General features: G+C 40.9%; 1 protein-coding gene across 4 annotated transcripts in view; it reads right to left on the bottom strand.

The window, feature by feature from the left end:
• FAM81A (family with sequence similarity 81 member A) overlaps positions 1–27917 on the bottom strand; it is a 123211-nt gene that overhangs the window by 16184 nt on the left and 79110 nt on the right. For all 4 annotated transcript variants that reach the window (XM_054667610.2, XM_510450.7, XM_009429245.5 and 1 more), the window contains 2 exons: positions 15433–15551; positions 560–689 (listed from right to left, as the gene is read on the bottom strand). In XM_054667610.2, coding sequence (XP_054523585.1) covers positions 560–689; positions 15433–15551 — 249 coding nt within the window. The remainder of the gene's footprint in view (positions 1–559; positions 690–15432; positions 15552–27917) is intronic.

Below are 27917 nucleotides of genomic sequence, written 5' to 3'. Positions count from 1 at the left end.
AATTAGGACTATACCAAACAATTTTGGTGGTTTGAGGCCGGGCGCGGTGGCTCACGCCTGTAATCCCAGCACTTTGGGAGGCCGAGGCGGGCGGATCACGAGGTCAGGAGATCGAGACCATCTTGGCTAACACGGTGAAACCCCGTCTCTACTAAAAGTACAAAAAATTAGCCGGGCGTGGTAGCGGGCCCCTGTAGTCCCAGCTACTCGGGAGGCTGAGGCAGGAGAATGGCGTGAACCCGGGAGGCGGAGCTTGCAGTGAGCCGAGATCGCGCCACTGCACTCCAGCCTGGGCGACAGAGCGAGACTCCGTCTCAAAAAAAAAAAAAAAAAAAAAAAAACAAGCAAACAAACAATTTTGGTGGTTTGGTTGCCAGACACATGAAGGGCCACTCTAGTGAAATAGGAAAGGAAGAAGCAAAGAAAAGATGCTTATGATTGGCATAAACCCATGCTAGGTGCCCCAGCTGGTTTCTCCTGTAAGAAATAATCAACACCATGTTATTCTTAGCTAAGAACAAATTACCCGCTTCTAAAAGCTACCTGAAACAGGTCGTACCTGTCCCTCTGCATCTTTGATTTTCGTTTCCAAGATAAGTTTGGCAGCCTGCTGTTCTTTGTTCAAGTGCTGGAGCCCCTCATAGGTCGTTTTGTGCTCTGCAGAAAGTCTAGCTATGCTGGCATCACATCTGTCCAGACAAAGAACAAAGCTGATTCTTATTAAAGTTTAAAAACAATGCGCAAAAGCTTCCTTACACACTCTGAAATGCAAAACCCACTCAAAGAAACTGCACTATCCATCATTCTTTTGAACAGAGGTTCGAATGAATTCCAAGAGCTGGCTTTATTATGGTTTTTAAGGTAAACCACAGGGATGTTGCTTAATAAGGCTAGAGATGTAACCACCAAAGAAATAAAGTCTTTCCAATGATCATGAGTACAAAACTGTATGTGCAGCGAGAGGCCAATACAAAGAGCATAGCTAGTGTGCTGGATGTGGTTTGTCACTCTTCAGTATCACCCCTGCCTTTCGAAGTTGGGGGCCTCCTTGGATTTGGGAGGCAACTTCTACCATGTTGGAAAATATTACTTCTAAACTTTGACTGAATCACTCATAAGGCTGTATAGTATGAGTAGGGTGTAGAGCAGGGGAAGGCTTTGCAGCCAGTTCAAGCTGTAGTAAAAGCTGCTGCCCTGTGGGCCTTGCAACTTGGCAGATCCAATGGTACTCAAAGTATGTGTGGCAGATGAGCTGTATGGGGCCTCTGTCGAGTCCTAATAGGAGAGTCACAGAATGGACCCATAAGAGTTTAGAGCTAACTAATGCTCTGTTCTGAGACAATATTCCTCTGTAGAGAAGAAGCTGCTGGCTTGCTACTGGGCTCAGTAGAGACAGAATGCCATTAGGTGACTGCAATCGGAGCAATCCATCATGAATACCACACTAGAAGGTGGGCCTAGAACAGGACTCCATCTTCAAGGGGAAGGGCTCAAGCAGGTTCAAAAGGCACAAGTAAGTTACAAGAGCCCAGATTCCCACCATGGCATCTATTCCTGCTACTGCACCAACTCTCCTTCAATCCATGCCTATGACTTCTTCATCTTCTCCCTCCTGCTGCTTGGGAGGCTGAGGTTGAGGCAGGAGAATTGCTTGAGCCCAGGAGTTCAAGTCCAGCCTGGGCAACATAGCAAGACCCTGTGTCTACAAAAAGATAAAATGATAATACAAAACAAAACAAACAAAAAAATCTGTGGCTTCTAGAAGAGTTCTTGATGACCAGGTGGACTGAGGGAGAAAGTCAGGCCTGGCTTACAGATGGTCACACCCAGTATGCTGACACCTTCTGGAATAAGACTGCTGATGCTTCTAGGTCCACTCAGGGGTAGCCCTAAAGATTGTTAGGAAGGCAGAATTTCTAACAATATATTGGGAGATTCATTTTGCCTGGAATAAGAGATGGCCAGACATTCAAGAAAAGTGGCTAATGGTTAGAGACTTAGGAAAAAAACTGGAGGATTAGTGACAAGGAAAAGAGTTTACATAAATGGATCATTCTTAAGTGACACAACATTTTTGCTCCTTGTAAATGCTCTTTGTCTCGTAGGGACTGAAGCCCCAAACTATACTTCCCAGACGTCATTGCCAGAAGGGTTCTGAGTTGGATTCTGACAGTGAGAGTCATTTATACAAGACTCAGAAGGTAGAAGAGGAGAACCCCTTATTCTCCCCTGTCAGTGGTGGGCAGACACAGGGGCGAACTGCAGATGTGAGGTGTACATCCACTTCCAGGCAGACACCATCCAGCAAATCACTTACTTCCATGCTATAGGCGGCTAAAATGATCAATGACTCCTTTCTGTGATTTTTTTTTTTTTTTCGAGACAGAATCTAACTCTGTCACCCAGGCTGGAGTGCAGTGGCATGATCTCGGCTCACTGCAACCTCTGCCTCCTGGGTTCAAGCCGTTGTCCTGCCTCAGCCTCCTGAGTAGCTGGGATTACAGGTACACATCACCACGCCTGGCTAATTTTTGTATTTTTAGTAGACATGAGGTTTCACCATGTTGGCCGGGCTGGTCTCAAACTCCTGACCTCAGGTGATCCACCCACCTCAGCCTCCCAAAGTGCTGGGATTACAGATGTGTGCCACCGCGCTCGGCCCTTGTCTTAATTCTAGACTAGACATAGTTGAAGATAGAATCAGTGGATTCAATGATAGTAGCAAGGAACTCACTCAGAATGTAGTGGACAGAGATTAAAAACATGAAAAAATAGTTAAGAAACATGGAACTCAAATAGAGGGATGTTAACATAAGTCAAGGAGGAGTTCCAATAGAAGGAAATAGAGATAATGGCAAAGAAGCAATATTTGAGGTGTGAATGCCAACAATTTTCTAAAACTGAAGAAAGACATGAATTTTAAGATGTTCAATGAATACAAACTGGGATAAGTAAAAATACATAAAGCATGGGGAAATTCAGATAACCAATGATAAATATAAAATCTTAAAAGCTACAGACTAAAGAGAAGTAACCTACCCAAAGCTACCAAAAACTGACAATAAGACTGACAGCCCACAATAGATATAGGAGACAACAGATATCAGAAGATAATGGAGAAACATCTTCTAAGTATTGAGGGTAAATAACCTATCATCCAAGAATAAGTACAAAATAAAGACTGTTTTTCTAACATGCAAAGATTAGAAAAATATCACCCACAAGCCAATACTGAAAAAGTTACTAATGAATGTACTTCAGTAAAGAGAAAAGAACACCCACAAAGAAGGAGTAGGGTGCAAAAAACAATGGTGAGTAAATGGATAAAATTGTGGTAAACTTAATTTATTATTGACTCTAAAGAAAGTAAGCTACCAGCTCAATTATTCCAACTTTCTTATAGACTCTCACTTTGCAACAACTGTTCTAGAATGTAAACTGCATGCAAGGAGACATTATATATGCCTCTTTCATCACTAAAACCCTAGTTTTATTTATTGCCTTGCATATGGTAGAGGCTTAATAAATATTTGTGAATGAATGAATATAAGGAAATATTTACTATGTATTAGGTACTGTACTAGATACTTGACATATATTATTTCATTAATCCTCACAAATCATTGCCATGTCAATGATGATTAAAAATAATGCCAAATGTAGACCCTGATTTTTTATTTTGAGTTCATAATTTTTTAGCAAAATATTATTGAAATCATATTTGGGGAAAGCTGAGGTTTTTAAAATACTATGAAATAAAAAATATAATAGTTTTTTAAAAAGACATTATTTTCCAGTCCAAACATAAGCTTCCTAGATAAACACTACCAGGTATCACTACATCAGACCAGTTTCATCAACTTTACAAAGCTGTTTGAGGGACAGACGGTGTTTTAAAATGTAGTTTGAAAAGTCTCAAAAGTATTCTGAAGCTTTCACTAGCTATCACTTGGCTTCAATGCTGTGTCTAACTTGGAAACACAAGTACTATAACATAAATTTCTATTAATACAACAGTGGCTAGGGCTGGGCACAGTGGCTCACACCTGTAATCCCAGCACTTTAGGAGGCCGAGGCAGGTGGATCACTTGAGGCAAGGAGTTTGAGACCAGCCTGGCCAACATGGCAAAACCCCATCTCTACTAAAAATACAAAAATTAGCTGGGTGTGGTGGTGCACGCATGTAATCCCAGCTACTCAGGAGGTTGAGGCACAAGAATCGCTTGAGCCTGGGAGGCGGAGGTTGCAGTGAGCTGCGACTGCACCATTGCACTCTAGCCTGGGTGACACAGTGAGACTCTGTCAAAAAAAAAAATAGTGGCTAAATACATTGACTTATAGTACATAGATGTAGCAGAATACTCCATATCCAATTAAAAAGCATGCTAGATCTATGTGCATACTGGAAGTGTCCACATGTTATGTGGAAAAACTTATGTTGCAGAATAGTATATATAATACTTTGTAAAGTTAAAATCACACTGTAAAGAAACTTATTAGACTACAAACCATTGTATCATTGTAATAATAAACTATTATTACTTATGAGAAAAGTCTGAAAGGACAGACAACAGACTGTTAACATTAGTTACCTCTAAGGAGTAAAACAGAGCCAAGAGGTGGTAAGACTTTTTTTTTTTTTTTTTTTTGAGACAGAGTCTCACTCTGTTGCCCAGGCTGGAGTGCAGTGGCACGATCTCAGCTCACTGCAACCTCCCGGGCTCAAGCGATTGTCCTGCCTCAGCCTCCAGAGTGGCTGGGATTACAGGCACCCACTACCAGGCCCAGCTAATTTTTGTATTTTTAGTAGAGACTGGTTTTCACCATGTTGGCGAGGCTGGTCTCAGAACTCCTGACCTCAGGTAATCCACCCGCCTCGGCCTCCCAAAGTGCTGCCACCACTCCTGGCCAGGCTTCATTTTTATTTTGTATATTTAATTGCATTTCTGATTCTTTCCTACCAGCACACATCCCTCGTGTACTTTTGTAAAAAAAGAAGCAGGCTGGGTAGGGGACACAGAGAAGAGCACAAGGTAGGCTACCAAAGACTCCCATCAGAAAACACGGCCGGCGCGGTGGCTCACACCTGTAATCCCAGCACTTCGGAAGGCGAGATGGGCGGATTACCTGGGGTCAGGAATTCGAGACCAGCCCTGGCCTACATGGTAAAACCCCGTCTCTACTAAAAAATAAAAAATACAAAAATTAGCCGGGCGTGGTGGCAGGCGCCTGTAATCCCAGCTACTCGGGAGGCTGAAGCAGGAGAATCGCTTGAACCCGGGAGGCAGAGACTGCAGTGAGCCGAGATCGCGCCATTGCACTCCAGTGTAGGCAACAGAGTGAAACTCTGTCTCAAAACACACACACGCACACACACACAGTGAAGTCAACTCTGGTTTTCTTATGTTAAAAATAATGTTCTTCAAAAAACCAAACCGCATATTCTCACTCATAGGTGGGAATTGAACAATGAGAACACATGGACACAGGAAGGGGAACATCACACTCTGGGGACTGTTGTGGGGTGGGGAAGGGGGGAGGGATAGCTTTAGGAGATATACCTAATGCTAAATGACGAGTTAATGGGTGCAGCACACCAGCATGGCACATGTATACATATGTAACTAACCTGCACATTGTGCACATGTACCCTAAAACTTAAAGTATAATAATAATAAAAGAAAAGAAAAGAAAAAAAAGAAAAAAAGAAAAAATAAAAATAATGTTCTTACTCTAAAATGTTTCAGAAAAAAATTACATGCATGAAAGAATAATACAGTAAATGTGACATATTGTTAACAATTGGCGAGTTTTGTAATTTTTTATAAATTTAAAATTATTTCAAAATAAAAATATATTTAAGATAAAAGGAGGAAAGGAATATTGCTATTTCATCTAGCGTTAAATCAAAGACATCATTCCTGTCTTAAAAAAAACTCATAAAAGACAGCCTCAGGGCTCTAATATAACTGTGTATATGGCTCAACAGCTTTAGTTAAACAAGAATTTGCAATGAATCTAACCAGTTTTCCTATTCATCCTTAATGCTTTACATCATGATGAACAATAATGTACTCATTCCAAATTTTCCCTTTTTGGGTCTTTAGACAGCTCTTACCTCCCAGATACAATTCCAGGTTGTGGCCATCAGGTCGCAGAGTGACTCTATTGCTAGGCTTACCTAATCACTGGTAGCCAGAAGTCCATCTAGAGAGTCCCAAACATCTAAAGGGTATGACTTGGGCCACACGCTGATGCAGAACTTCTCTGTCAGCATATGACATAGTGGCATAGCATACCAAACACAACAACATTTAAAACATCAATTTGGTTGCTCATTTTCCATATTATTGTAATTTTTGTATATATACATAATTATTGTATATATATGTATCATTAAGCCCTTTATAGCTGGCAGTTATTTAATTATAGTACCATCAGACTATAGGACAATTTATGTCCCAGGGCATTGTCAAAAATAGTATAGCAGTATGCTAACAATTAGTGGAGCCTAAGATTTGGGTGTGATATCAACAGAGGAAGATAACCTAATAAAATATCAGGGAAAGAGACAGTCAAATAGAGCCCTTCCAAAACCACTGTCATTGCAAATAATTGTGCCCATTTCCCAAACTACTGAGGAGTGACATCAGAGGCTTCATACTGCAGGATAAACAGACATCACTAAAAGAGTCCATTCAAGTCGCTAAACAAATAACCATACAAACAACCTCAAAAACAAGCTTAGAGGGCTTGTATCCAGAGTTGCTATAATATATTATCTAAAATGGCCAGGAAAATGTGAACTATACTCAGGGGGAAAAAAACAGGTAAACCAACTGCCTGTAAGAGGACACAGATGTCAGATTTTAAAAAAGAAAACTTCAAATAGCTAATATAAATATAGAATGAGCAAACATAGGATGATTGAAACCACAATTTTAAAAGTAAAGGAATGTATAATAACAATGTTTATTCAAATAAAAAATATTAATAAAGCTATAGAAATTATAAAAGAAAAAGAAGAACCTAATGGAAATACTGGAATAAAAAATTGATAGAGGGGCTCAACAGAAAATGTGAATAGGTAGAACAAAGACTAGTGAACTTGAAAATAGGTGGCTAGAGATTATGCAGTCTGATGAACAGAGATTAAAAAAAGAAAGAAAGAAAAATGAAGAGTCTCCAAAAAAAAATGAGACACCATTAAATGCCAACATATGCATAATGAGAATAATAGGAGAGATGATGCCAGGCATGGTGGCTTACACCTGTAATCCCAGCAACTCGGGGGGCTGAGGCAGGAGAATTGCTTGAGGCCAGGACTTTGAGACCAGCCTGGGCAACACAGTGAGACCCTGTCTCTAAAAATAAAAATAAAAATACTTAGCTGGGCATGGTGATGCATGCCTACAGTCCCAGCTACTCAGGAGACTGAAGTCGGGGGGTCGCTTGAGCCCAGCAGTTTGGGGTTACAATGAGCCATGATCTTGCCACTTCACTCTAGCCTGGGTGAAGAGTTAGACTCCAACTCAAAGGAAAGAGAGAGAAAGAGAAGAGAAAAGAGCATTAAAAATATTCAAAAAATAATGGCTGAAAACTTCCAAAATGTTATGAAAAACATTAATTGATACAAATAAGTAGTTCAACAAACTCCAAGTAGGGCAAACACCAAGAGATCCATACCAGACACATCACGGCCAGGCATGGTGGCTCACGCCTGTAATCCCAGCACTTTGGGAAGCTGAGGCGGGCAGATCACTTGAGGCCAGGAGTTTGAGACCAGCCTGGCCAACATGGTGAAACCCTGTCTCGACCAACAATACATAAATTAGCCAGGTGTGGTGGTGCACGCCTGTAATCCCAGCTACACAGGGGGCTGAGGCATGAGACTCGCTTGAACCTGGGAGGCAGAGGTTGCAGTGAGCTGAGATCATGCCACTGCACTTCAGCCTGGGCGACAGGGTATCTGTCTCAAAAAAAAAAAATGAAAATGAAAAAGACATAGAAATATTTGAAAGCAGCAAGAAAAAAAAATTCCTCACATACAAGGGAACTAGAATAATATTAATAGCTAATTTTTCATCAGAAATAATTGAGACCACAAGGCAGTAGATGACATATTCACAGTGCTAAAAGAAAATAAGCTGTCAACCAAGAATCTTACATCCAACCAAGAATCTTACTACTTTTCAAAAAAATAAGGCAAAATAAAGACATCCCAGAAAAACAAAAAATGAGAGAATTCATTGTTAGAAGAACCACGCTAGAAGAAATACCAAACAAAGTCTGTCAGGCTAAAAGCAAGTGCCCCAGATAGTAATTTGAATCCTCATGAAAAAACACAGAGCGTGGGTAAAGGTAATTATGTAATTATAACGAGCAATATAAATGAATATTTTCTCTCCTGTCATAATTGATTAAAAAAGCAATTGTTTAAAATAATATGCATACAATTGTATTGTTACATACATAGAACAATGTACATTACATTACAAATTTAACGTATTTGATAATAGCACAAAGGAGGTGGATGAGCAAAGCTGTATTGGGGGTAAGGAAATGACAACAGATGGTGTCATTTCATCAAAATAATAGCAAACTGATCCTGCAATATAAAAAAAGGATTATATATCATGACCAAGTGAGATTTATTTCAAGAATGCAAATTTGCTTTAACATCAGAAAAGCAATTAGTGTAATAAACCTTATCAATTGAAAAAAGGACAAACCCCACACGATCATCTCAATAGGTGGAAAAAAAGCATTTGATAAAATCCAATCCCCTTCATGACAAAAACAGCCAACAAACTAGGAAACTAGGAAAAGAAAATCTTTCTCAACCTAATGAAGAGCATATACAAAAAAATCCACATTTGGGCTGGGTGCGGTGGCTCACACCTGTAATCCTAACACTTTGTAATCAAGTGATCCTAAGGCCGAGGCAGGTGGATCACTTGAGGTCAGGAGTTCGAGACCAGCCTGGCCAATATGGCGAATCCCCATCTCTAACAGAAATACAAAAATTAGCTGGGCATGGTGGCAGGCACCTGTAATCCTGGCTACTCGGGAGGCTGAGGCAGGAGAATCACTTGAACCTGGAGGGGCGGAGGGGGCAGTGAGCCAAGATCGCGCCTCTTCACTGTACCTTGGGCGACAGAGCAAGACTCCGTCTCCAAAGGAAAAAACAAAAATCCACACCTAACACCTGCTAAATAATGAAAGTATGGATGCTTTCTCCTAAAATAAAAAAACAAGACAAGAGTATCTGCTCTCACCACATTTATTCAACATCATACTCGAGGTTCTAGTCAGGGCAATTAGGCAAGAAAATGAAATCCTGATTGGAAAGTAAAAAGTAAAACTATCTCTATTTGCAGATGGCATGATCTGTATGTAGAAAATCCTTTTAAACATCCACTAGAAATTATTAGAAGTAATTAATGAATTCAGCAGGGTTGCAGGACACAAGACCAATATACAAAATCGACTGTACTTATCTAAGTGGCAATAAAAAACCAAAATGATTTGCTATTTACAGTAGCATCAAAAAGAATAAAATACTTAGGAATAAATTTAAAGAAGTGTGAAATTTATACTTTTAAAACTCCAAAATAGTGTTGAAAGATATTAAAGATGACCAAAATAAATGGAAAGATATCCACATTTGTGGATCCAAATACTGAATTTTGGGGCCAGGCATGGTGACTAACACCTGTAATCCCAACACTTTGGGAGGCCAAAGTGAGAGGATCACTTGAAACCAGGAATTCAAGACCAGCCTGGGAGAGACCCTGTCTCTACAAAAAATGAAAAAAATTAGTCAGATGTGGTGGCACATGCCTGTAGTCCCAGCTACTCGGGAAGCTGAGGTGGGAGGATTGCTTGAGCCCAAGAGTTCAAACTGCAGGGAATTGTGATCATGCCACTGCACTCCAGTGTGGGCAACAAAGGAAGACAATGTTTCTTAAAAAAATTTTTTTAAATAAAGGCTTATTTGTTTATTTTTTTTGAAACAGGGTCTTGCTCTGTCACCCTGGTTGAAGTGCAGTGATATGATCATAGCTCCCTGCAACTACAGGCATGTGCCACCATGCCCAGCTAACTTATATTCATTTTTTCATAGATATAGAGTCTTGCTATGTTGCCAAACATGGTCTCAAACTCCTGGCCTCAAACTCCTGGCCTCAAGCAATCCTCCTGCCTTGGCCTCCCAAATCCCTGGGATTACAGGCATGAGACACTGAACCCACTGAAAGACTTAATATTTTTAAAATGGCAATATTCCCCAAACGGATCTACAGATTCAACACAGTCCCTATCAATATTCCAACTGGTTTCTTTGCAGAAATTGACAAACTGATCTTAAATTTTTTTTTTTTTTTTGAGACACGAGTCTTGCTCTGTTGCCCAGGCTGGAGTGCAGTGGCGCAACCTCGGCTCACTGCAGCCTCCGCCTCTCAGGTTCAAGTGATTATCCTGCCTCAGCCACCCGAGTAGCTGGGATTACAGGTGGCCACTACCACACCTGGCTAATTTTTGTATTTTTAGTAGAGATGGGATTTCACCATGTTGGCCAGGCTGGTCTCAAACTCCTGATCTCGTGATCTGCCCACCTCAGCCTCCCAAAGTGCTGGGATTACAGGCGTGAGCCGCCATGCCTAGCCTGATCCTAAATTTCTTCTTCTTCTTTTTTAAATTTGAGACAAAGTTTTGCTCTGTCACCCAGGCTGGAGTGCAGTGGCACAATCCCGGCTCACTGCAACCTCTAGGTTCAAGCGATTCTCCTGCCTCAGCCTCCCCAGGAGCTGAGATTACAGGTGTGTGCTACCACACCCAGCTAATTTTTGTCTTTTTGGTAGAGATGGGATTTCACCATGTTGGCCAGGCTGATCTCAAATTCCTGACCTCAGGTGATCCACCCGCCTGGGGCCTCCCAAAGTGCTGGGACTACAAGCGTGAGCCACTGCACCTGGCCTGATCCTAAATTTCATAAGGAAATACAATGGACCTAAAACAGCTAACACAATCTTGAAAAAAAAAGGATGAAGTTGGAGGACTCACACTTCTCAATTTCAAAATGTACCACAAAGCTATAGCGATCAAGACAGTGTGGTACCAGCATAAGAAAATAATTGAGAATCAATGGAATAGAATTGAGAGTCTACAAATAAGTCTATACACCTATTTGCCAAGTGATTTTCTTTCTTTTTTTTTTTTTGAGATAGAGTCTTGCTCTGTTGCCCAGGCTGGAGTGCAGTGGCGAGATCTTGGCTCACTACAACCTCCGCCTCCCAGGTTCAAGTGATTCTCCTGCTTCAGCCTCCTGAGTAGCTGGGACTACAGGCGCAGGCCACCACACCTGGAAAATTTTTGTATTTTTAGTAGAGACGGGGTTTCACCATATTGGTCAGGCTGGTCTTGAACTCCTGACCTCCTGATCTGCCCGCCTCGGCCTCCCAATACACTGGGATTACAGGCGTGAGCCACCGCTCCCGGCCGCCAAGTGATTTTCAACTAGGGTGCCAAGACCATTTGATGGGGGAAAGAATAGACTTTTCAACAAATTATGCTGGGATAAATAGATATCTACAAGGAAAATAATAAATGTGGAACCTTACCTTATACTATATACAAAAAAATTAACTAAAAATGGATCAAAGGCCTAAATGTAAGAGCTGAAACTATAAAACTTAAAAAGAAAATATAGGCATAAATCTTTGTGACCTGGATTAGGCAAGAGTTTCTTAAATACGACACCCCAAACACTAGCAACTGAAGAAAAGATAGATGTTAGATATAATCAAGATTAAAAATTTTTAAGTTTCAAAAGACACGAGAAAATGAAAAGACATCCCTTAGAATGGGACAGTAATTTTTCGAATCAGATATCTGATAAGGGAATTATATCTAGAATATATAATTTTTAAAACTCCTACAGCTCAATAATAGAAAGACAATTACCCAATTTAAAAATGGGCAAGGAATCTGAATAAATATTTTCCTAAAGAAGATATGCCAATGACGAGCAAGCACATTAAATGATGTTCAACACCATTAGTCCTCAGGGGGATGCAATCAAAACCACAATGAGATACCTCTTCAAACCCACTGGGATGGCTATAATCAAAAAGATAGAAAACAACTGTTAGTGAGGATGTGAAGGAATCGGAGCCCTCAGACACTGCTGGGGGCAATGTAAAGTGGCGGCCACTTCGGCAAACAGTCTAGCTGCGCTGTTCCTCAAAAGTTGAATATAGAGTTATCATGTTACTCAGCATTTTCATTCTAGGTACATATCCAAGAGAAATGAAAACCTATGAGCACACAAAAACAAATAGACAAATGTTCACAGCAGCATTATTTAAAATAGTCAAAAGCGGAAACAACCCCAACGTTCAACTGATGAACAAGTTTTTAAAATGCAGTACACAATGAGGTACTATGCAGCCATAACAAGGAATGTAGTGCTGATACATGCTACAACATGGATGAACCCTGAAAACATGATGCTAAGTGTCAGAAGCCAGAATCAAGGGAACACATTCACTCGAAATGCTCAGAAGAGGAAAATCCATTAGACAGAGAATGTAGGCCTGCCATGGACTGGGGAACTGGGGAGGCTGGGGAAAAATGGGGAGTGACAGCTAACAGGTATGGGGTTTCTTTTTGGATGATAAAAACGTTCTGAAATCGATTGTGGTGATGACTACATGACTGTGTGAATATACTAAAAATCACTGAATTGTGTGCTTTAAGTAGGTGACTTATATAGTTAGATCTCACTAAAGGTGTTCAGAGAGAGAGAGGAGAGAGAAAGGAGGCTATGTATCGGGCCTTCAGGTCTGATAGAGTCCTGTTTAGAACACGGTATGCCACATGAGCTAAATGTGTATCTCATCTTTATGGAGAACTTGCCTTTGCCCTTCTGAGCTGGATTTACAGGGGAAAAAAATCAAGGCCCATTTGCTACTAATTACATCACCAATGGACCCATAAAAACTATAAAATTAAATATGAAATAATATAGCAACCTAGTGTCTTAAGAATACCACTTAAAATGTTCATACCCCTCCAATACAATTACATAATCAACACAAGAAAGCCAAGAAACTTTTCCAAAGAATTTTTATTTCACATGAATTCATTTCAACAATCAAGTCTCATCAGCATTCTAATATAGCCAAAAAAACAAAGCAAAAATATTTAGTACTCATAACAAACACTTTTGATGCCTTTAGAGTGAAAGTTTTTGTTACAGGGAAGCAACAAGTTGAGTAGAGAAGTTGATAAGAAACTGAAGAATATAAGATTCCTGAAAGTATTTCAAAATAATTTTTCTACTTTGTATTAGAACCAGCATCATAAGGACAATGCCACTGCTCTTGCCCCTGAGATGATAAAGCCACCACTGGTTGCAGGCCCTTTTCATCGCATGCAGGGCACCAAGTCTCTCACATGTATTCTCCCACTTGATCTTCATCCGCAACTCAAGCGGCTACGAAGATCCTCAAAATCCTCCTAAAGTCCCTACTCTGTCCTATAGCTCGCAAGTTCTTCTAACTCCCTGCTGTTCTGAGAGGTATCACAGAGCTGGGATTTCTTTTAAGCCGAACTGCATAAACAAGGAGTCAAGGTTTTCCAGTCCTATTATAGTGAGTTTCCAGGTCATTTCTTCATCCAAATTGATGATGAATGTTGAGTATCTACTGTTTTCCAGAGACTGTTCCAGGCACTTAGCTATAGACAGGTAACATATCTGGAATCCCCCTTCAACATAGTACAGGTAGCAGAGTGAGGAAGACAATGGAGAGACTCAATAGAGCAGTGAGTGCTAGGAGAGCTCTATAGAGTGGGGGTGTCAGGGAAGACTCCCAGAGGGGGTGACACTTCAGCTGAACTTTAAAGACTGAAAAGAAGTTAGAAAAGAAGGAGGAGGCCGGGCGCGGTGGCTCACACCTGTAATCCCAGCACTCTTGGAGGCCGAGGTGGGCGGATCACCTGAGGTCAGGAGTTAGAAGCCAGCCTGGCCAACATGGTAAAACCTCATCTCTACTAAAAATACAAAACTTAGCTGGCCGTGGTGGCGAGTGCCTGTAGTCTCAGCTACTCGGGAGGCTGAGGCAGGAGAATCGCTTGAATCCAGGAGGCGGAGGTTGCAGTGAGCCGAGATTGTGCCACCGCTCTCCAGCCTGGCAGACAGAGTGAGAATTGTCTCAAAAATAAAAAGAAAAGAAAAGGAGGAGGAAAGGCATGCTAGGTACGAGAACAGCATGTACAAAGGTGGAGCAATAGAAGAGCATGGTTTATTCAGGGACTAACAAAAAAGTTGATCACTGCTGAAAGGTACAGTGCAAGGGTAGAGAGAGAAGAGGGAGTCAACAGGGTGTCATCACCAAGGATCACACTAAGGAGACTGGAGTTCATCCTGATGAGGACAGAAAATCACAGAAGGAGAGTGATCAACCTGTTCCCCATCCAATCCATGCAGCCCTCTGTTATAGACAGATCTTTACCCAACAGACTCAAACACACATGTCCAGCATTCAAGGCCCTCGACATGTTGTCTGCACAAAGACACCCTAATACTACTCCTCCCTGCTCCAGAGGCCTTGCATGCTGGAGGTCCTTGTTCTTTCTTCCACCCGACTCCATGCAGACCACCCTCATTGCCACCTCAGGCTGACGGGAAGTGCCATTTGCTCCTCAGCTCCGGTGCTGATATGCATTAATGTGCTTGGCTCTTAGGCCCAGCAGAGGGCAGAAGAGGCCCATAAATACTTCGGACAAATTTGTCCCAGCCAGATAAAAATAGCCCTAGACACAGTCCTGGTACAGTGCTTCCCGGACTTTCCCATGCATATGAATTCAGGGATCTTGTTAAAATGCAGATTCTAACTCAGTAGTTGCAGGGTGGGCTGGAGACAGTACATTTCTAACAAGCTCCCAGGTGATGTTGAGGCTGCTGGTCCATGCAGCACACTTTGAGAAAATAGCACTTTTCATACTGAGAAGAAAGATCTTTTTTCTAAGTTTCCAATCTTTCCCAGACCAATACTTTCCGAAAATAAAATAAAAATGAATAACAGGAAAAATTAAATTTCCAAAATGACATACAAACTATCTCAACTTTATATTTTCGGATTCGATAAACATAGTATTTACCCTATCAAATTACAAGGTCAGCTGAGTGAGTTCTCCCATCATTTCTTCCCAGGAAGACAGCACCAACTGCGTAACAAAAGAAACCCATGGCACCCTCACAACCAGGTTTAACTCCTACCACTGGATTTTATGGCCAAAGCAGGGAGGGAATGTACTAAAGGAATGCAAGCCATTTGCTTTGGGGCTTCATTAATATATTCCCCACTATAATGGAGTTTATAGAAAATGGTTTTTGATGAACAGAGACCCCAACATTTGAACACCTACCTTGCCACTCTTCCTCGAAGATCTCCCAAACCAGAGAGCTGGCGCATCTCCAGGGTCTTTAAGGCAGAATTAGTTCCATAGCTAATGTTGTCCCGGGCACGAATCTGCTCCTGGAGTACCTGGGCAACATAAAAAACACTAAGGGAGTCATCTAAGAATTCACGTGCTTCCACAAAAGCATTTTATACTTTTGGCAAAAATAAGAACGTTTAACTCAGTCTTTCATAAGAGACTCCTTTTCAACAGTCACCTAATGCACACTTAAACAGAGAACTAGGGGGCCTAGACAGAGAGAGACCTTAGAGGCTCCTCCCAGAGCAAGTCCCTTTATTTACCGTTAAAAACTAAGTTCCTTTGGTTTTAGTATTTCTTCCTTAGTAATGAAGCCACTTTCTTTTTCTTTTTTCTTTTTTCTTTTTTTTTGAGATGGAGTCTTGCTCTGTTGCCCAGGCTGGAGTGCAGTGGCACAATCTCAGCTCACTGCAACTTCTGCCTCCCAGGTTCAAGCAATTCTCCTGCCTCAGCTTCCCGAGCAGCTGGGATTACAGGCATGTGCCATCACACCTGGCTAAGTTTTGCATTTTTAATAGAGATGGAGTTTGTTTTAGTAGAGATGGGGTTTCGCCATGTTGGCCAGGCTGGTCTTGAACTCCTGACATCAGTAGACCCGCCCACCTTGGCCTCCCAAAGTGCTGGGATTACAGGTCTGAGCCATGGGCTATTTTGATACAGGCATACAATGTGTAATAATCACATCAGGGTGAATGAGGTATCCCTCACCTCAAGTATTTACTGTTTCTATTACAAACAACCCAATTATACTCTTTTAGTTATGTTTACATGTACAATTAAATTATTATTGACCATAGTCACCCTGTTGTGCTATCAAATACTATATCTTATTAATTCTAACTATTTTTTAATACCCATTAATCGTCCACATTTCCACCCCACCCCCCATTATCCTTCTCAGCCTCTGGTAACCATCATTCTACTCTCTATCTCCGTGAGTTCAATTGTTTTAATTTTTAGCTCCCACAAGTGAGTGAGAACATGCGAAGCTTATCTTTCTGTGCCTGGCTTATTTCATTTCACTTAACATAATGACCTCTGGTTCTATCCATGTTTTTGCAAATGACAGAACCTCATTCTTTCTTACGGCTGAATACACTCCATTGTGTATCTGTACCACACTTCTTTATCCATTTGCCTGTTGATGGACACTTGGGTAGCTTCCAAATCTTGGCTATTGTGGATAGTGCTGCAATAAACACGGGAGTGCAGATATCTCTTCCATATACTGATTTCCTTTCTTGTAGGTATATACCTAGCAGTGGGATTGCTGAATCATATGGTAGCTCTATTTTAGTTTTGTGAGGTACCTCCAAAGTGTTCTCCACAGTGGTTGTACTAATTTACATTCCCGCCAACACTGTATGAGTGTTCCCTTTTCTCCATATCCTTGCCAGCATTTGATATTGCCTGTCTTTTGGATAAAAGTCATTTTAACTGGGGTGAGATGATATCTCATTGTAGTTTTGTTTGTTTGCTTTTTGAGACTGAGTCTCACTGTCACCCAGGCTGGAGTGTAGTGGCATGATATCGGCTCACTGCAACCTCCACCTCCTGGGTTCAAGCGATTCTCATGCCTCAGCCTCCCAAGTAGCTGGGATTACAGGCATGCATCACCATGCCAGGCTAAATTTTTTTTGTATTTTTAGTAGAGATGGAGTTTCACCGTGTTGACCAGGCTGGTCTGAAACCCCTGGCTTCAAGTAATCCACCCACCTCGGCCTCCCAAAGTGCTGGGATTACAGGTGTGAGCCGCTGCACTCAGCCAATATCTCATGTAGTTTTGATTTGCATTTCTCTGATGATCAATGATGTTGAGCACCTTTTCATATACCTGTGTTTGCCATTTCTATGTCTTCTTTTGAGAAATGCGTATTCAGATCTTTTGCCCATTTTTTAAACAGATTATTAGATTTTTTTCTTATAGAGTTGTTTGAGCTCCTTATATATTCTGGTGATCAATCCCTTGTCAGATGGAGAGTTTGCAACTACATTCTCCCTCCACTTTGTTCTTCTTTTGATGTGCAGAAGCTTTTTAACTTAATTTGACCCCATTTATCCATTTTTGCTTTGGTTGCCTGTGCTTGAGGGGTATTTCTCAAGAAATCTTTGCCCACTCCAATGTCCTAGAGAGTTTATCCAATGTTTTCTTTTAGTTGTTTCATAGTTTGAGGTCTTAGATTTAAGTTTTTTTTTTTTTTTTTTCAACTTCTATTTTTGGTTCAGGGTACATGTGAAGGTTTTTTACATAGGTAAACTCGTGCCATGGATGTTTGTTGTACAGATTATTTCTGTGAGATAATTAAACACAACTATTGTATACTGGGTTTAATGTGTTGTTGTACAGATTCTGTACATTAAGCCCAGTACCCAACAGTTATCTTTTCTGCTCCTCTCTAATCTTTAATCCATTTTGATTTGATTTTCTGTATATGGTATGAAATAGGGGTCTAATTTCATGCTTCTGTATATGGATATTCAGTTTTCCCAGCACCACTTATTGAACAGACTGTCATTTCCCCATTGCATGATCATGGCTCCTTTTTCAAAAAGGATTTTACTGTAGATGTATGGATTTGTTTCTGGGTTCTCTATTCTGTTCCATTGGTCTATGTATCTATTTTTATGCCAGTGCCATGCTGTTTTGGTTACTGTAGCTCTGTAGTATAATTGCAAGTCAGGTAATGTGACCTCTCCAGTTTTGTTCTTTTGCTCAGGATAGTTTTGGCTATTTTGGTATTTTGTGGTTCCATATGAACTTTAGGATTTTTTTTTTTCTATTTCTGTGAAGAATGTCATTGGTATTTTGATAGGGATTGCATTGAATTTGTAGATTGCTTCAGGTAGTACAGACATTTTAACAATATTATGTATTCCAATCCACGAACATGGAATATCTTTCCATTTTTATGAGTCTTCTCCAATTTCTCACATCAACGTTTTATAGTTTTCATTGTAGAGATCTTTCACTTCTTTGGTTAATTCACAGGTATGCATGTATGTATGTATGTATGTATGTATGTATGTATGTAAGTATGTATGTATTTGAGATGGAGTCTCACTCTGTTGCCCAGGCTAGAGTGCAGTGGCGCAATCTCGGCTCACTGCAACCTCCGCCTCCCAGGTTCATGCCATTCTCCTGCCTCAGCCTCCCGAGTAGCTGGGACTACAGGCGCCCGCCACTATGCCCGGCTAATTTTTTGTATTTTTAGTAGAGATGGGGTTTCTCCGTGTTAGCCAGTACGGTCTTGATCTCCTGACCTCGTGATCCGCCTGCCTCAGCCTCCCAAAGTGCTGGGATTACAGGCGTGAGCCACCGCACCCAGCCTATATTTATTTATTTAATTATTGAGACAGGGTCTTGCGCTGAACCCAGGCTGGAAAGCAGTGGCACAATCTTGGCTCATTGCAACCTCTGCCCCCAAGGCACAAGCAATCTTCCCAGCTCAGCCTCCCGAGGCACACAGCAGCACGCTCAGCTATTTTGTCGTATTTTTGGTAGAGACAGGGTTTCGCCATGTTACCCAGGCTGGTCTCAAATTCCTGAGCTCAAGTAATCTGCCCACCTTGGCCTCCCAAAGTGCTAGGATTATAGGCGTGAGCCACAGCACCTGGCCAGTATTTAATTTTATTTATAGCAATTGTAAATGAGATTACTTTCTTGATTTCTTCTTCAGATTGTTCCCCATTGGCATATAGAAATGCCACTAATTTCTGTATGTTGATATTGTATCCTGAAATTTTATTGAATTTGTTTATCAGTACTAACAGTTTTTTGGTGGAGTCTTTAGGCTTTTCCAAATATAAGATCATATCATCTGCAAACAAGAATAATTTGACTTCTTCCTTTCCAATTTGGATGCCCTTTCTTTCTTTCTTTTGTCTGATTGCTCTAGCTAGGACATCTAGTACTATGTGGAATAACAGTAGTAAAAGTGGGCATCCTTTTTGTGTTCCAGATCTTAGATAAAGGCTTTCCTGTCTTCTCCATTTAGTATATTACTAACTGTGGGTCTGTCATATATGGCTTTTATTATGTTGAGATGTGTTCCTTGTATACCTAGTTTTTTTGAGGGTTTTTCTCATGAAGGGATGTTGAATTTTATCCAATGCTTTTTCAGCATCGATTGATATAATCATATGCTTTTTGTCTTTCATTTTGTTGATATGATGTATCACACTGATTGATTTGCATATGTTGAACCATCTTTGCATCCCTGGAATGAATCCCACTTGGTAATGATGAATGATCTTTTTAACATGTTGCTGAATTCAGTTTCCCAGTATTTTGTTGAGGGTTTTTGCATCAGTGTTCAACAGGGATATTGGCCTGTAGGTTTTTTGTTTTTTTGTTGTTGTTTTTGTTTTTGTTTTGCATCTTTAATTTTGGTACCAAGGTAATACTGACCTCATAGAATGAGTTTGGAAGTATTTCCTCTTCTTCTACTTTTCAGAATAGTTACAGTATGATTGCTATTAATTCTCTTTAAATGTGGTAAAATTTAGCAGAGAAGCCATTGGGTGCAGGGCTTTTCTTTGCTAGGAAGTTTTTATTATGGCTTCAATCTCGTTACTTGTTACTGGTTTGTTCAGGTTTTGGATTTCTTCATTATTCAATTGTGGTAGGTTGTATGTGTCTAAGAATTTATCCATTTCTTCTAGGTTTTCTAGTTTTTTGGCATATAGTTGCTCATAGTAGCCTCTAATGATCCTTTGAATTTCTGTGATACGGGTTGTAATGTCTCCTTTTTCATCTCTGATTTTATTTAGTTGGGTCTTTTCTGTTTTTTTCTTAGTCTAGCTAAAGTTTGTCAATTTGTTTATCTTTTCAAAAACCCAACTTTTTGTTTCATTGATTTTTTTATATTGTTCTCCTTTCACTTATGTCTGCTCTGATCTTCATTATTTCCTTTCTTCTACTAACTTTGGGTTTGGTTTGCTCTTCCTTTTCTGATTCTTTAAGACATATCCTTAGATTGTTTATTTGAAGGTTTTCTTCTTTTTTGATGTAGGCACTTGTAAACAAACTAACAAACAAGCAAAAAGAAAACTAATAAAAACTCTATACTTTTCATATATATTATATATATATATTCAGGAGTGCTGCTAAATCTATACTTTAACATCATCTCCACACTTTTTAACTTTTTGTTGTTTCTATTCATATCTTATTGTACTGTCTATGTCTGGAAAAGTTATTATTTTTGATTGGTTCATCTTTTCATCTTTCTATTTAAGATAAGGAATAGTTTACATACCACAATTACAGTATTATAATATTCTGCGTTTTTCTGTGTACTTACTATTACCAGTGAGTTTTGTACCTTCAGATGATTTCTTATTGCTCATTAACATTCTTTTCTTGAATGTTGAAGAACTCCTTTTAGCATTTCTTGTAGGACAGGCCTGGTGTTGATAAATCCCTCAGCTTTTGTTTGTCTGGGAAAGTCTTTATTTCTCCTTCAAGTTTGAAGTATAGTTTCAACAGATACACTATGGTAGGTTTTATGCTAAGTTTTTTTTCCTTCAGCACTTTAAATATGTCATGCCACAAGTCTGTTGCCAAACTTATTGGAGCTCCATTGTATGTTATTTGTTTCTTTTGTCTTGCTGCCTTTAGGATCCCTTCTTTATCCTTGACCTCTGGGAGTTTTGTTATTAAATGCCATGAGGTGGTCTTCTTTGAGTTAAATCTACTTGGTGTTCTATAACCTTCTTGTGCTTGAATTTTGATTTCTTGTACTTGAATTTTGATATCTTTTGTGTGGGAAGTTCTCTGTTATCCCTTTTGATAAACTTTCTACCACCATTTCTCTCTCTACCTCCTCTTAAAAACCAATAACTTTTAGATTTGTCCTTTTGAAGCTACTTTCTAGATCTTATAGGTGTGCATCATTTTTTTCATTCTTTTTTTTGTCTCCTCTGTGTATTTTCAAATAGCCTGTCTTCAAGCTCACTAATTCTTTCTTCTGTTTGATCATTTCTGCTAACAGACTGATGCATTCTTCAGTATGTCACTAGCATTTTTCCACTCCAGAATTTCTGCTTCTTTTTAATTATTTCCCTTCCTTTCTTTCCTTTCTTTCTTTCTTTCTTCAGAGTTTTGCTCTTGTTGCCCAGGATGGAGTGCAGTGGCATGATCTTGGTTTACTGCAACCTCTGCCTCCTGGGTTCAAGCGATTCTCCTGCCTCAGCCTCCTGAGTAGCTGGGATTACAGGCACCCACCACCACACCTGGCTAATTTCTGTATTTTTAGTACAGATGGGGTTTCATCATGTTGGCCAGGCTGGTCTCGAACTTCTGACCTCAGGTGATCCACCCGCCTTGGCCTCCCAAAGTGCTGGGGTTACAGGCATGAGCCGCTGCACCTGGCCAGTTATTTCAATTTCTTTGTTAAATTTATCTGATAGGATTCTGAATTCCTTCTCTGTGTTATCTTGAATTTCTTTGAGTTTCCTCAAAACAGCTATTTTGAATTCTCTGTCTAAAAGGTCACATATCTTTGTCTCTCTGGGATTGACTTCTGGTGTCTTATTTAGTTAATTTGGTGAGGTCATGTTTTCCTAGATGGTCTTGATGCTTGTGGACATTAGTCAATGTTTGTACCCATTCTTCTTGCGAAGGCTTTCCAGATATTCAAAGGGACTTGGGTGTTAGGTAATCTAAGTTTTCGGTCACTGCAACCATATCTGCATTAGGGGGTACCCCAAGCCCAATAACACTGTAGTTCTTGCATACTTGTATAAGTACTACCTTGGTGGTCTTGGATAAGATCCAGAAGATTTCTCTGGATTACCAAGCAGAGACTCTTCTTCCCTTCCCTTACTTTCTCCCAAACAAGCAAAGTCTTTCTTTCTTTGTGCGGAGCTACCTGGAGCTGGGAAGGGGGGGCACAAGCACCTCTGTACCCACCACCATTGGGACTGTGATGGGTCTGACCTGAAGCCAGCACAGCACCGAATCTTGCTCAAGTCCTGCTGTAATCACTACATGGCTACCCGTATGTTCACTCAAGGCCCTAGGGCTCTACAATCAGCAAGTGGTGAAGCCAGCCAGGCTTGTGTCCTTCCCCTAAGGGCAATGAGTTCCCCCAGGCTCCACGCAGGTCCAGAGAGGCTGTCCAGGTGCCTGGGCCTAGAATCAGAGACCTTAGAAATCTACCTGGTACTCTATTCTACTGTGGCTGAGCTAGTGCCGAAACCACCAAAGTCCTTCCCACTCTTCCCTCCCCTTTCCCCAGGGTGAGGAGTCTCCCTACGTCTACCACATGCCCAAAGGGAATAAAGCCATGCTACTGCCATTGTTCACTTAAGGCCCAAGGGCTCTTCATTCAGTTTGTGGTGAATCCTGTCAGGCCTGGGACTCACCCTTCAGAGCAGCGGGCGGCCTTTAGCCCAGGGTACATCTAGAGATCCAAGAGTCCAAGAGCCAAGGCCTGGAGTCAGGGACCCCAAAAGACTTCTTGGTGCTCCTCTCCACTGTGGCCAAGCTGGTACCTAAGCTAAAGACAAAGTCCCCTTTACTTTTCCCTCTGCTTTTCTCAAGCAGAAGGAATCTCTCCTCACAGCCACCACAGCTGTGAATGTGCAGAGGCACCCTTAAAGCCAGAATGTCTGAGTCTTACCCAAGGCCCATGGCACACTACTTGCTTATCACTGTTGGTTGGCCGCCCTGCATTCCAAAACAATGTCCCATAAACACTGCACTCTCCCTCCTCAAAGCACACAGATTCTCTCTCGGGGCCATGTGGTCCGCTGACAGGGAATGGGGGAGGGGTGGTGTTGGTGATTCAAGACTGTCCTTCCTACCCTCTTCAGTGCCTCTTTCAGTGATATGATGTTAAAATCAGGTACTGTGATCGCTTACCTGCTTTTTGGTTCTCAGGAAGGTGCTTTATTTTGTAGACAGTTGTTAAATTTGGTGTTCATGTGGGGAGGACAATTGGTGGAGGCTTCCATTCTGCCATCTTCCTCTGTCCTCCTGTCCATCTACTGACTTTTAGAAATTTAAGTTCAAGAAGAAATTTTATGTGACACTTGGATCTCCTTAAATGTAGGAATTATTTTTTATTCAAGGCCTACCTGTTTTCTATTTCATCTGCACCTGTTTTAAGGGCAGTACTTATTCTTCCTCCTTGTGGCTGCAGGGCCCCATTAGATGCTATGTGACTTTGCTCTCTCTACTCACTGGAGTGCCTTAAGTAGGTAGTCTTGAGAGTAGTGGAAGGGGCTTGTGGACGGGTGGTGCAGCCAGTGGGAAGCACAGGGCCTGTCTCCAGGTGAGGTACCAGGAGGATGCCTCTTTACATCCTATTCCCTCAGCTCTCCCAGCTGAGAGGCAGTGGGGAATGAGCCCGCCCCTACAACTTGTCCACCCCTCCATGGGGCAGGAGACTGGCTTAGTTATAGGGTGCGAAGCAGTGAGCCTGGACCCTCCTCCTGAGACTCCTAACCATGGGATCCTGTTGGCTCCCCAGGCTTTCCTGCCTGCCTATCCCAACTGTTCAGGAAGGTAGCACCTGGATTGGGAACAGACTGGAGACAGGCACACTAAACCACCATCTTCTCTTGCCTTCTGCACCAATCCAAGGGTTTCTTGAGATTACATTCCTGGGTATCTGCTTGTTACTACTTATTTCTAGAAATTTTGATGGTTTCTGATGTACTGACAATTTGCAGGCCCATTTGGAAATGAATAGGAAAGCCCAAGTAGAGATGTAATTATGCTTAATTTGTTTTTGTGCTCCCTCTTCTTAACTCTATTTTCTTTTCTTTTTTGAAGTATAACATACATAAAGAGAATACTTGTGTATTTTTTTCAGGATTTTCAAACTTCTTAGTAAAAAAAAAGAAATTAGGAATGTAAATATTCTGTGTTTCCCTCAGAGGAAACCTGCTTGAGGCATTGACAGTAAAAAGGAAAATTTCACTGGGCGGCCACAGTAGCTCACACCTGTAATCCCAGCACTTTGGGAGGCCGAGGCGGGTGGATCACAAGATCAGGAGTTTGAGACCAGCCTGGCCAACATGGCGAAACCCCCGTCTCTACTAAACATACAAAAATTAGCCGGGCGTGATGGCACACACCTGTAGTCCCAGCTACTCAGGAGGCTGAGGCAGAAGAATTGCTTGAACCCGGGAGGCAGAGGTTGCAGTGAACCGAGATTGTGCCACTGCACTCCAGCCTGGGCAACAGAGCAAGACTCCGTCAAAAAAAAAAAAAATTCACCAGAAAGAATTTAGAATTGCAAGACCTATCTATTATTTCTGTAGCTTCCAGCTTTTTCTCAATGAACCTGCTCTATGAAGAGGAACACAAACTAGTTACAATCACCTGTGAATGACAAAATGTGAGTCATCTGAATACATTCTTGCAAGGCAACTTCAAATCTGACTAATGTGGTTCTGGCACTCTCCCACTGATGAGAAGGCGCTAGCAAGCTCTCGTGCACTCTCTCTTAATAGGAAGTAACACCTATTAGTTAGAGTCAATAGAAAGTAACACTTATTCTTTTTGTATGTAGTGGTGCAAACCTTTGCCTGTAGTAAGGCATAAGACCAGTGGTTCTCAAATATCTTTGGGATACATAAGTCTCACCCAGATGGCTTGTTACGCATGCAAATTCTTGGACCCCATCTCCAGAAAGCCAAAGCTAGTGAACGAGCCCAGTGCCTAATACACTGTATTAGACACTAAAGAGCTGGGCATGGTGGCTCACGCCCATAATCCCAGCACTTTGGGAGGTCAAGGCAGGTGGATCACCTGAGGTCAGGAGTTCGAGACCAGCCTGGCCAACATGGTGAAACCCCGTCTCTACTAAAAATACAAAAATTAGCCAGGCATGGTGGCAGGCACCTGTAATCCCAGCTACTCAGGAGGCTGAGGCAGGAGAATTGCTTGGACCCAGGTAGTGGAGATCGTAGTGAGCCAAGATTACACCATTGTCCTCCAGCCTGGATGACAAGAGCAAAACCCCATCTCAAAAAACAAAACAAAATAGACACTTTAGAAATGACAAAGGCTATAACCAATCTTATTTCATTTGAGTTGTTTTTCAATCTCTAAGCAACGAAAATGGAAAGCATTTCACAAAAAAAGGGGCTTAAAAAAACACACATTTTTTAAAAGGTTCAACCTTTCTACTAAAGCAAAGAAATAAGAACTACAAATCATACTATTATAGCATACCACTCTGGTGTGGGATGTTGATAGTGGGAGAGGCTGCGCATGTGTGGGAGCAGAGAGTATACTTTCTGCTCAATTTTGCTATGAACCAAAAAATGCTCTAAAAAAATAAAGTCTATTTTTTAAACCTCAAAAATAGCATTTTCACTTATTAAAGAAGAAAATATTTTAAATCTATAATATTAAAAATATATCAAAAATCAAAAAGGTTTCAGCATCTTCTGCTTGCCTAAAAAATAGAAATAAAAAAGGCACAGCTGGCCCTTCCCAATACAACTTTCCTGGAGACCAATGCCAAAAAATATATATTCATAATGTTCATAACCTTTGACCCAGTAACTCTAGGTCTTGGAATTAATATTAAATGAAATAATAAGAAAAATGTATGCATAAAGATGTCTTCCGAGTGTGATACACATGTCAACTATTTTACAAGGCACATTATTATGGAAACACTAAGATGTTCACAAAAGGTTTTTAGCAACAAGGGAAAGTGTGTACAACTTAATACTAAGCAAAAAGAAAGCATAGAAAATACATACGGAGCATGATTCCAGCTGTGTATTAAGATGCATATAAAATACCAGAATGTGAAAGTTTTGCTTATCTCTAGGGTGGAATTATGGTTTATTCTTTTTTTTTGTATTTCCAACAATGGACATACATTACTTTTATAGCCAGAAAAAAAAATGTGCTTTAAAAAAATGCTTAGAAATTTTAAAAAGCCCATTTAACTCTCCAAATTCTTATGCAGATTAATAAGGTATTGTATTAGAAGTGCTCTGGGGTCAGGTGCGGTGGCTCACTCCTGTAATCCCAGCACTTTGGGAGATCGAGGCAGGAGGATTGCCTGAGCCCAGGAGTTTGAGACTAGCCTGGGCAACATGGTGAAACCCTGTCTCTACACACATTTTTTTTTTTAATTAGCCAAGAGTTGTGGTGCACAGCCCTGGTCCTAGCTATTCGGGAGGCTGAGGCAAGAGGATTGCTTGAATCTGGGAGGCAGAGGCTGCAGTGAGCCATGTTGCCACCACTGCACTCCAGCCTGAGCAACAGAGCAAGACCCTGTCTCAAAAAACAAATGAATAAAAATTTAAGAAAGAAGTGCTTTGAAGAATACAGGAAAGAATCCTACCTGACATTAACAAAGTATTCATGTTACTAGAAAGTAATATGAAAACAGGTGTCAGACAGCTTATTACTTAAATACATTCTAGAATGAAAACTTAGAAAATAATTCCTTTGTAAAGTCAATAATGTTCCTGAATTTGTCATTTTGGAACAATATATCATCATGATGCATTTATTTTAAAAAAGATTATATCGTTATATATGGCATTGCTTCTCCATTATTTTCAATTCAATTCAAGAAACTTGTTTTTGCACACCTACTGTGTGCTGAGCATCAGGCATACTTCAGGGAGCTCAGATGCAGCAAGTAAAACTAAAGGGTGGAAAGTGCATTGTCCAGGTGCACACAATAAACATGCTTCACACAAGCACAGAGCAGAAGCTAGCCACCTTGAAAAAGTGATGTCCCAAGTCCTCATTTATTTTTTCAAAGATATGGCCTATCTTTAAAAAACTCCCTTCCCAAAACGGCGTGGAATAGGGACTTCTGTGGGAGCCTCAATGTGCTGTATAATGCAGTTTATGCAAAGGTGATGACAACCAATCCCCTGGGATATCTAAGCCCCCCAGACACGCCAGTGTTGCCAGGAACCAGGAAAGAAACAGCTCTCCATGTTCCTCCTTCTCCAACTCTTCCTAGATTGGGAAGGATTTGGAAATGAGGAATTATAATTTCAAATCACCTGGAGAAAGGCCCAACTACAGCAGAGCAGGGAATTATAAGGTAGTATTCCCCTACAGGGCTTTTTACCACAGTTCCAGCCTCGTATATCAAATTGCCTTCTTCCCATTTCAGAAGTCTTTCCCTCCAATAGGCAGGAAGTCCTGTCAGCTCTATCTTCAAAATCACTCCAGAATCCATCTTCTTCTCCCCATCTCCACCATGCCATGCCTCTCCCTGAACCTTGAAGTAGCCCCCTAACTTGTCTCCCTGCTTCAATTCTTGCTCCCCTAAAATCCTCCACGAAGTAGCCAGCGTGATCTTTTTCAAACATAAATCAGTCTATATCCACAAGGACAAGGGCTTTTATCTGTGTTTTATTCACTAATGTAGCCCCAGCAACAAGAGTGTGAGTGGATTATTTAAATTCCTTGG

This window comes from Pan troglodytes, chromosome 16 (assembly GCF_028858775.2).
Source record: "Pan troglodytes isolate AG18354 chromosome 16, NHGRI_mPanTro3-v2.0_pri, whole genome shotgun sequence".
Classification (NCBI taxonomy): Eukaryota; Metazoa; Chordata; class Mammalia; order Primates; family Hominidae; genus Pan; species Pan troglodytes.
Note: the sequence above shows the minus strand (reverse complement) of the source record. Positions and strands in the feature narration are given on the sequence as shown.